This window comes from Chenopodium quinoa, unplaced genomic scaffold, assembly GCF_001683475.1.
Source record: "Chenopodium quinoa cultivar QQ74 unplaced genomic scaffold, ASM168347v1, whole genome shotgun sequence".
In the NCBI taxonomy this organism is placed as follows: Eukaryota; Viridiplantae; Streptophyta; class Magnoliopsida; order Caryophyllales; family Amaranthaceae; genus Chenopodium; species Chenopodium quinoa.
Window position 1 is genome coordinate 7790977 of NW_018742418.1, and position 11720 is coordinate 7802696.

The 11720-nt window shown below is 34.1% G+C and overlaps 1 protein-coding gene across 1 annotated transcript; it reads right to left on the reverse strand.

Moving 5' to 3' along the window:
* Positions 1–9013: 9013 nt before the first annotated feature.
* LOC110712439 (miraculin-like) lies at positions 9014–9890 on the reverse strand. The gene has a single exon (XM_021890910.1). It carries the CDS (start codon positions 9822–9824, stop codon positions 9150–9152), a length of 675 nt encoding a protein of 224 aa, XP_021746602.1. The 5' UTR covers positions 9825–9890; the 3' UTR covers positions 9014–9149.
* Positions 9891–11720: the final 1830 nt, after the last annotated feature.

The following is an 11720-nucleotide window of genomic DNA, read 5'->3' on the forward strand; positions in this document are numbered from 1 at the left end:
TCGGTATATAATCTAGTGATTCATCAAATGGATGTCAAGACAACATTCCTTTATTGAGATCTAGAGGAAGAATTGTATATGAAACAACCCGAAGGGTTTGTTTTGGAAGGACAGGAAAATAAGGTGTGTAAATTGGTTAAGTCATTGTATGGACTTAAACAAGCACCAAAGCAGTGGCATCGGAAATTTGATGACACGATTTTGTCCTTTGGATTTAAAGTGAATCAAGCTGATAAGTGTATATATAGCAAATTTGATGACAAAGGTCATGGTGTCATCATTTGTCTATATGTTGATGATATGCTTATCTTTGGTACTAGTCTACAACAAGTAGAATTGACCAAGGAATTCTTATCCTCATCTTTTCAGATGAAGGATTTGGGGGAGACAGATGTCATTTTGGGCATCTAAATTATTAGGGACAATGGTAGACTTAGTTTATGTCAATCTCATTATATTGAGAAGATGATCAAACGGTTTAATATGTTTGATAAGTGTCCCGTGAACACCCCCATGGAACCTAATGTTAAATTGGTTAAGAATTCGGGGAAAACGGTTTCCCAATTGGAATATTCAAGGATAATTGGATCCTTGATGTATGCCATGACTAGTACAAGACCCGATATTGCATTGGCTGTAGGGAAACTTAGTAGATTTACTAGTAACCCGGGTGTACAACATTGATTTGCAATTCGGAGGGTCTTGAAGTACCTTAAGGGTACGTTAGACCATAGTCTATCTTATAGTGGATTTCCTTCGGCTTTAGAAGGGTATTCTGATGCTAGTTAGATCACTTACAAAGAGGATGACTCTTTTGTTAGTGGTTGGGTATTCATGTTTGGGGGAGGTGCCATTTCATGGTCTTCCAAGAAACAAACTTGCATTGCGAATTCCACTATGGCAGCGGAGTTTATTGCTCTTGCTTCAGCTAGTAAGGAAGCTGAGTGGTTGAGGAATCTCATGATAGAATTGCCCTTTATTGCCAAAGCCAATGCCACTGGTGGCAATCCATTGTGACTCTAATTCGGCGTTGATAAAGGCATATAGTCAAGTGTATAATGGTAAGTCTCGGCATATTTCACTTAGGCATAGCCTAGTGAAAGAGCTTATCAATGATGGGGTCATAAGTCTTGACTATGTTCCAACAAAGTTAAATTTGGCGGATTGCTTTACAAAGGCAATGCCAAGGCATTCCATCATATTTGCTATGAATGGAATGGGTTTATGTCCAAAAACACGAATTTGTGAAACCCAATCTAACGCTTGAAGAAACACCAAGTCTTAGATTCAATGTGGTTGAGTTGCATTTTTGTTGTTTGTTAGCAATGTTTGTGACCCAAATTGATATGATACTTGTGATGTTAAAGGTAGCGTCTATTTAAAGTTCTTAAAGATTTAGAGTTGAGAAGCTCTAAATGGAGGTGTCTTATCACAAGGGCACTATTACGTATATGAGAACCTACCTATATAAGTTCAAAGTTTAGCCGCTTTAAGAAGTCCAAATGGACATATAAACTTTGATGAACTTATGAAAGATACGGACACATGGCTGTTTAAAAGTGTCAAGTGATGATTAATTCGATTTGTCTTGTGTGTACTTCACCTTCGAATGGTTGGATATATCCGTGTGATTCAATCCGTAGGGACATTGGCATTGATGCATGAGATATGGCTAAATTAATAGAAGTGGAGAATGTATTAAAGGAACACTCTAAATGGGGGAGGATTGTTAATGATTTAGAGTGTTGTATGGTGCGCGCCCGCCCCCATGTTAAGCGCGCCCGCGCAAGTTAGGCGCGGTCGCGATGAGAGCGCGCCTAAACCGCGCACCTCTCTAGAAATCAGCATGTTGAATGAAAGTGGGAAGCGCGCCCGCGCTACCTGGTAGCACGCCCGCGCTGCAGACCGCGCTAAAACCGCGCCCCTCACTTACGTCAAGTTCATTTCGCAGGCAATTTGGGAGGAGCGCTCGCTCCGCAAGGAGGCGCGCCCGCGCCGATTTGAGTTGCGTCCGCGCTGCTTCCCAGTTCTGCGGTTATTTGCTGACGATTATTTCTCTTATTAAAGGGAATTTCGTGAAGTTCTAAAAAGACAGAACATTTTTTCACCTTTTCTCTCCAAGACGAAATTCTCCACATTTTTCTCTCAATCTTCTTGCAAACTATTGTGAGAAATCTCTTGAAATTTAGCCAAATTTGTGAATTGCTCATTGTTCTTCGATTCTAGTGCTAAGAACGAAGTTTGTTGTCAATTGTATCTGAAAGAGGATTTCCGGTTTAACCCAAGCACTGTGTGGGGGAAATAAACCTCTTTAGGAAAGTGTTTACACGCCTTTGACAGTGTATCAAGGTTTGAGACTCAAGTGGTCATAGTTTTCTCATGTTCATGTTCATCATCATCAAGGATTGGAGTTGAGGCAAGTCTAGAATCTTTTACATTAGTGTTTTCTTCTGTATTTTCTGAAATACATTGTTTATTTGGTATTTGGTTGTAATACTTTGATTAAGTATTTGGTTGTTTTATAATTTGATTATTATAAACTATTTAGGTTTTGTTCCCACAATCTTTAAGTAATTCTTTGTTTGAATTGCTGTAAAACCTAACAGTGTCATTGTTGGTGAAACGACTCATCATCTAATCCATACTCTCCTTGTATCTCTTCTCCATTTCGACCGTTTTGGCTTCAATTTGGTTTTACATCTCGACTTCCATTTGCTTGTAGAGCTTGCACCCTAGCCTCCATCTAATCTTGCATCTGAGAAACGATGGAAGGCGTGTATTGCTGTAAAGAACTGCAAAATCGACCCATCTGGTTGCCATAGTACAGCTCTGCACCTTGGCCAAGTCCCTTCACACAGCCCTTCTTATTGCGCCCACCCACCGCCTCCCAGTACACCTCATTCGGACTCTTCCGAATGCCTTGACTCCTTGCTTCTTCGACCTTTCTTCTGGTAGGTCTCCAACAAAATATACATTTTATAAAAAAAAAATGTCATAAAAAACTAGCAACAACGTGAGGTAAGGATTTATGTTTTGCTTATACATATGAGCATCCTTCATCCGCATTTTTATATGATTGTCCACCAAATCTTTCATTTGATGTTAATTATTCTTCATATATTCATGACCCCATGCATGACCAAGTTTCTAAATTTTCCTTAGCCAATCTTGTAGAGCAATTTGGAAGGGATACTAATGCTCGTTTATAATCCTTAGAAAAATGATGGGATAGTTAGCTACTTTTGTATGTGACTTAGGGACCAAAACTTTTAACGAAGCTACCTTGATTCCTAATGACCTTAGTGGGAAAACGCCAAGTGTGGGGGAAAAGGAAGAGGAACTTATTGAGGTTGAGTCACTTATATATGAGGAAGTTTTGGAAACTGAAACTAAAGTCAATGATTCTTTAATGCATGATTCTTTTTTAGAACAACCTCATGAGAAACTTGATAATTCAAATGGAAATTGTGATTTTGATTATTCCTTGTTTGATGGCGCAAGTCGTAAAATTTATTTGAGGATGAAGTTTCTATGCCTATTACTCATGTTCCTTCTTTACCTATGATGCCATGTACATTAGAGTCTATTTTGTCATATGAGCATGTTGTTCCTTTAGTTAACCCAACAAATATGATATGTAAATGGCTTACCATAATCAACAAGACTACTCAAGAAACTTCACGAAATTGCATAAGCACATAGGCCATTTGAAAAAGAAAAGTACTTAAAAACTAAAGCAACTTTGCAGATGAGTTAATATTTTAAATTTGAGTGCGCAACAGCAAACATGTAGCAAATTCTGATATTATTGAGCATCCAACTCACGAAAAAACAATGAACATAATAACATATGATTACTGCCCATGAATCACAATCTATTGACACAATGCCTTACCAATATTTCGTCACTCGTGTATGTTCTAAACTTCTAACCATCCAATTAAACAAACAAAATATAAAAAATGAAGAAATAGAAACTGACTTGCCACCATAACAACAACGCTTCCAGCCTTCCACCATCGGCGCACAAAGTCAGAGCAACCGCACCAAACACCCACAACCACACCATCAACGCACAAAATCAGAACAAATCGCACCAAACAGAAACTTTAGATTAATTTTCAAATGAAAATTAGAAAAATTAGATCTAATATAATTGAAAATTAAAAACAAAACGAAACCTGAAAACGATTAAAGGGATAAAATGATTGAGGATTAAAACGAAAATCGATATTAGAATTAGAATAAAATCGAAAACTTCAGATCGAGAAAAAAAAAATTATCTCTGAATCCGCAAAAATTCAGCACAAACTATCCAAAAAACCATTACCCAAAAACATAAATCAACTCAAAACTACATAAATTTGAAAAAATAGAGTTAAATCAACTCAAACAATCATCATTTACAACATTCAAACTGAAAAAACTTTTAAATTGATTTTCGATGATTACAAAGAGAAACATCTTACCTAGCATCATCAGCTTCAATTATAACCAATAGTGTTCAATAATCGATTATAGAAGAATCGAACTGGCTAAGGAAGAGGACGCGAGGAAACGTCAATGGTGAATGTAGAGTGCACGCTTCTATGGTGGGCTAGAATAAGATGAGAGGCTCTCTGTGGGGAATAAGAGTGACAACGGCTGATTGCAAAGCAAAAGAGCTTTAGGGTTTTTTTTCAGTTTGAGGAAAGAGAAGGAGATCGAAGGAGAGAGAAGGAATTTAGGGTTTCCGATGTTGAGAGGATGAGAGATCGAGGAAAGAGAAAGAAAGAAGACAGAAAGAGTAAAAAAGAAGATAAAAATGGTCGGGTTTTTTTTTTTTAAATAGCTTCCACACCGGTTCGAACCAAACCGGTGCGATTAACTCTTTTTTTGCACCGGTTTGGTTAGAGCGGTGCGAAAAGTCTTCCCTTCAATCCCGCCTATTTTTTTTCGCACCGATTTTTAAAATCCGGTGCGTATTTTACGGTGCCTATTTCATTTTTTCTACTAGTGAATTGCAATTGCTAGTTGGAGAAAGGAAGTCATTTTCTTAAGAACTTTTGAGCTTTGGTTGCTAAGTTGTTTGAAGTATTTTGGAAAAGTAGGAACTAGTAGAAGTTGGTATTTATAAGAGGCTTCATCTAATGAAGCTAGAAAAAATTATTTGATAAAAAATGCTATGTTAGTTACTCCCTCTAGTCTTATTAAATCGTTAGACCAATTTTTTCCCCAAATTATCATCACTTTAAGTTCATTATAATTAACTAATAATCAATATTGCCGCATTCCTACTAATTGGAAATTTTGCTTCCATAATTACGAGGCTGTGGGATCCAAGGTCAAACCCTGCTAGAGACATTTTGCTTGGGGGGATCGGGATTCCCTTACCCTTTATCCTCACTCCCAAAGACCTAAACCGTTATATTGGGTTGGATTAACTTGTAAGGTACTTGTGTGTGGTTCCATTCAGTAGGTACCTTCTCTTTATCTACCAAAAAATAAAGTTGCCTCGATTGGCCTCAACTTAGTTAAACTTTCTTTTTTCATTTTCCCCGATTAATATTTTTTGATTAATTTGATCGTTTGTATGAGATGTCTAGTTTTGTATGAGATGTCTAGTTTTTATTTTGATTAATTTGATCGTTTACATTAAATAATCTCGATCTCAAAGTCCGTGTCACAAAGCTGTGCTGCAAATATTTAAAAATAGAAGAAGTATATGTTAGTTTTAATCAATTAACTTTTCATGGTTTCCAATACATATTTCAAATTCTACTATTTATGAAAAAAATTACAAAAATGTGATATTATAAAATTGGACATTTTTTTTATTGAATACATAAGATTTTACATTTTTACATGACTATATTATTAAGGATCCCAAATAAAGTAAATTAGGTCACGAGTTCGAACCCCACCAACTACATGTGTTAGGGAGATTCCCTTACATCCCTCCTCTACTCTCAAGCATTGACTTGTGGAGATGGACTGACTTCATCTGTGAGAGGTATAGATTCATTAGGGTCCTTCATCTTACTTTAAATTTTGTGATTTATTTTTTCTTAAAATAAATTAATATTAAATTTATTTTCATTTATTATTTTTTATTGAAAATTATAGCGTAGTGTATTTTGTAGAAGAGGGAAAAAAGTTTGTGGCATTATATGGACTGCGCATCATATTGCATAGTCACCCAAGTAGATAAGAAGGTTGTTGGCTTGTTGCTAATCCTAGCTAGAGGCCAATAAGTAGCGACATGTACAGTGATAGGATGAAACTTAGTTTTCATTGTACTACATTTGCAATAACAAAAACGGGGATTTATATATTTACCTATGTACTGGAAAATTTTTGTACCACAATTGTGGTAGATGTAGAACAATAACTTAATTGGCGTTAATCGTACAAACTTGATTGATTTTAACTGGATTAAGTGTAACGTGTAAGTCGTGTGAAAGGTGAGTTTGTACACTTATGTGAGATTGCATTCTAATTATTTCTTAGTACCCACCAAATTTTAAATTAATCACTCGTCCTTCTTTTACACGCACGGACAATTCTTGGAAAAAACCAATAGACATTTTACTAAAACACTTAACAATAAGTACGAAAAAAGAAGTATGTGCATCAGCAAGTACAGTAACCAATAGACATTTTACTCAAACACTTATCAATAAGTACGAAAAAAGAAGTATGTGCATCAATAAGTACAGTTGTGCAGAGAGAAGTGCTCCGAAAGTGAGGCATCGGTGATAATATGCACCAGCAAAATTATGTGTGTGATGAGATTTGCATCACAAAATGTTGTAAAATCAAAGGTCAATCGTGAAGATCAGATAGCCATTGTAATCTAATTTGAAGCAAGGAGCTGAGTGTAGAGAATAATATCTTGATATTTAAATCACGGGCTAGCTAATATCACTCCATTTCCTTGATTGAGAGTATACTATCTTTTATATTTGTAAAGTATATATTATCTTTGACTTTGTGATTGATTCTCTTATTGTATAGCTTAGGTGATTAGTGCCTTAGGCTTGTAATATATACTGCATGTAATTATTCTTGATGAAATACAATTCCACCTACTCTTACACTGAGGTGTGATGAAATATCTGCTTTTAATTGTTAGTGGGTACTTAACTCCTAATGTATAGGAATTTGCTCTATCTTAAGTGATTAGTTTGTGTTAGCAGCGTCTAAAGAGTAAAGAGTAATGCTAGGCATGCATGATATGATAGAATTTTGGCGCACAAGAAAGTTTAACAGATCCGAATATCATACAGCAATTTTATGATTTCATAAATTTCATCATAAATTGTACAACAATATTTTTGGTGGAGACTTACTCCACACATACACAACTCATATCTAATTAGTGAGAGCTCATCTCTCTCACTATCTTGGTGAGTACTTCCCTCATCATATTAATGGGACCTCTCTTAATTAGCGCAGCTCTTAACCCATGCACATTGAACATATTTATAGTGGTTGTTCCTACTCTTTAGATTTTCTACACATGTCTAATATTACATGTATCTAGATCTTTCGACATCAAATATCTTTGATATTTTTACAAGATACTTCTAGATACAAACCTCTCTTGACTTTTCTACTTTATTCTAGATTTTTCTAAACTACTCACTAGATTTTTCATTACATATCTAGAATTTTCTAGATTAACTTCTAATATGATCTCTATAATTATATTTTCAACGCATTCAAGCTAAGCATGCTCACAATATTTTGTTGTAAGCCGACTGCAAATAGCGGCTCTACATGACTACAAAGCTCAGCTTACTTATAAATTTATAATGCTTTGGATTAGTTTTTACTCAAAGATCAATTATACTATTCGATATGGTGTTATTTGGATGAGTATCTACTACGGATTACGAAGTAGCTTTTTAAATTCAAGGTTTAATATATTTTAATTAGTTAAGTACTTCGCAAAAAGTTCTTCATTTATTGTAGGGAATATTTGTTATGCTTATTTTTTTTTTTTTTTTTTATAACTAGGGTAGCTAACGTGCGCAATGCGCGTCATAGCTAGTCATGTTAGAAGAGTCTTTTGATTTAGCAGATAGGATTAATGAGAGAAATTATATAAACAAATATCTTTAGAGTATAAATATAAGTATACTATTTTCAAGAGTTCAAAAAAAGAAACAATTAGCAATAATAAGGGCAAATAAGTAAATAATCATTTTAAAGGGTATAATTGTCCAAACCTTATTCATAAGATTTAACTCAAACTTTTTAAAAGGTAGGGATTACATATTTCTAATGTGGCTGTCTGATTTTTTAGAATTATTAAACTGTTATTTTTGTAACAAAATATTCAGGTCCGTTTATGAGATTTTGGCGGCCTAGGGCGAACTTATAAATTAGAGTCCTACTCCCTCCGTCCTTAATAGTTTGTCCCATTTGACTTTTCACGTTCTCCAAGACGCATCTTAAAACGATTGTATCTTCATTTTTATACGTGTAAAAATTATAAAAACTCGATATTAATAATATATACAATGAGACGAATCCAACAAAATCTCACTTGACTATATTATCTCTTATAAATAAAGAGTATTTAATGGTAAAAGATTTTAAAGTTTGACCCGTATTATTGCAATAGGGCTAAAATTTAGGGACAAAGTGAGTATATAGTAACTTAGTAAGTATTATAAATAATTTGAGTTGGGTATGCAAAATGAAAAATAAAAATTTATCCGCCTCAATTGTAAATCCAAATTCTCGTACCAAATCTAAAAAATAAAAAATGTATTAGTGATAACTCTGATAAGTACTTTCTTTGTTTCTTTATAATTGCAACACACACTTTATCACATTATTTAAGAAAAGTGGACCTCACATGATATAGTACACTTAAAATGTGGTTAAAAGGTTGTTAGAAGTATAATCAAAAGGGTCATGAGTTTTAAATAAAGGTAATAGAACAATTTTCACCATAAAAACCTTCCTTTTATAGTGTATTGCAACTACCGTAACATTTCCTATCATCATTAAACTTTTCCGATTCCGCCAAAGACATTCGTAATTAAGTACTCAAATGAAGAGAAATTTTCAAGATGAACAACCTTGTTTATTTATTTATATTATTCTTGAGTACATGCGTAGTAATGTATTTAGGAGCGAGGAAAACCACACGACACTTAAGCTTTAATGAAACTTAGAGTGTTGAAACTTGGCCTTCCTTGAACTAGACCTAACCACAACATGCGGTAGTCATTTCTGCCGAAAATAGCGTCGATAAAGCCGCATACTATATCTTTCTTAGCTGCAAACCCGTTGATCGTACTACTAGACGGACAATATTCGAGCTGGTAAAACTCCGAACCAGCAATACTTTTCTCTATCTTGAACCAATTAGCTGCGGTCTGAGGGCTCGGGTTTCCAATAACACCTCCGGTAGACAAGTGGAGTTCACCGGAGTTGGCATCGGGGGTTAGCTGCCATGCCCCTTGCGAGCAGACGCTAGATGAGGTGTTGAAGATTATGTTAAGGTCTGAGGAAATGTGAACGTGTTTTTGTGATGGGTCTGATGGTAGGAATGTTATTGGGGCTTCGCCGTACCAGCCTTCGGCTAATTGGGCTACGTATTGAGGGCATTCAATTTGGTTTGGTTTGGATGCCGCGACTAGGCCACCCCCTATTCTGTATATTGACACTGCAGTACGGACGTAGTAAGATGAACCTACTTCGAGTGGGTTCCCTTCAACATCTAGGACAAGGGAGTTGACGTCGTTGGCGGTTGTGGTTGAAGTAACGATGTAAAAAGAGAAAATTAGGAGGATTGTGGTTGAAAGTTGGGGAAAAAGATTAGCCATTTTTTGGGTTTTGATCGTTTTTTACTTCTGAAGTTTTAGGAAAAAAATAAAGTAAAATAACTAGTGCTCTAGAGCTTATTTATAGAAATATCTAAGTAAACCAACTCACACGACTTTAATCAGAACTGTTTTTTTTGAACGGGAAGTAATAATATCATTAAATAATAGCCATTTGGTATTTACAATAACAAAGATCTGTAAAACACAAATTTAGAGAAAATACCATAACTTTTACAATAAAAAACATAACCAATTTGCATATTTAGCATAGCTCATACTCCACCGCTTCAAACTTGACGCGAGCAATGATTTTCGATGTCTTTGCATATTTAATTTCCAAATAGAGACCGTCGTAATCTTTGCTGACGTTTTGATCGAAAAGTTGATGTCAAACCCTAAACCCATAGGAATCCAAATCACCTTCCCAATTATTATAAGAACCCTAAAAATAAAATTCTCATCAATAAATAACAATTAAAATCCCAGAAAATTGGGACAGACTCTCACAGATGGAGAGAACAAAACAAACTAAAACGTAAAACAAGGCAAAAAAAAGCTATATTGAATAAAACAAAAAGGGTCAAAAATAGTCTAATTTCCGAAGAAATTAGATTATTTCTAACCTAAACAGCAAAATACTTAAAACCCTAGAATAGAGAGGAGAGAAGAGAGTAATCAAAACTACTTCGTATATGGTATTGTAGATATTTAATAGTGCTTCTTTGTTGGACACCTATAAAATACTAGTAGCTAAAGTATAAAATCATGGAGACCTCAATATCATAAAACATGAGAATTAAATTAAATTACTCGGAGTATCAAGCTATCCCTTTGTTTATTAAAATTAATGAAAATTCAAATTTTAACTGTTGATCGAACATGTTAAGTATACTTTTTTTTCTACGGTAGTCATCTTTAAAATGACTATCACTATACTTTATATTCATTGGTCGACTTTTAATTTATTTTTTTGCTTGTCAAACTTACTAAAAATGATTAATCTTTTTTTAAAATTCATTTTTTTGGAAATTAATTGAAAAAAGATTTTCAAATATTAAAAAGATTAATTTCTAAAAAAAATTGAATTTTTAAAAAAGAAAAATCATTTTTATTAAGTTTGACCAATAGAAACATAAATTAAAAATCGACCAATAAAAATTAAGTATAGTGGTATTCATTTTAAGGATGACCACTGTTTCATTTTCATAAGTAAATTCCTTAAATTATGTGAGGGAATTTCTTAATTTCACATAACATTCAATTGTAATGGATAATTTTTGAATCAAAATTCTTGAGCTTAGAATTTAGCTCAACTTTTCTTGTGGTAATTTTTTCTTACACAATTAATATCATCAATAATATTTAAGTTTTTAACTTGTTCTATTATTCAAGATTATGTGATACTATTATTCTAAGATTATGGGATAAAATGTAAAGAGATTATTTTACAAAACAAATGGTGAAATTAATTTTTAAAAATTTAGATTGCCTTTTATCAGACGGAGGAAGATGGTATAAAAATGCTAATTATGGTTTTATGTCTTAAGCATATATAAACATGTTTTTGTTCCAATTTTAGCGGTCAATTGATCAGATTGGTAAATAAAAAAGACCTCTAACAATAATTTGGTAATAAAAAAATACTCCGACAATAATTTGATAAAAAACGCTAATCCCAAGCGAATAGGTTCTCTGTGGGATGATGTAATAGGTTCCGCCGTTTAGCATTAGTTCACCATCCTCGTCCGTGATATAAAAAAACGAGACGGCCATAGTAGGGAGAGGAAAGAGTTGGAGCAAAAGAAGAGCGGTTATTGCAATTGCTGGTAGGAGAAAGGTAGTCATTTTCTTAAGAACTTTTGAGCTTTGGTTGCTAAGTTGTTTAAAAAAAAATAG

What these genes read in the sequence shown, in the direction of transcription:
- LOC110712439 (XM_021890910.1), bottom strand. Translation starts at nt 9,824, where the DNA reads ATGGCTAATCTTTTTCCCCAACTTTCAACCACAATCCTCCTAATTTTC.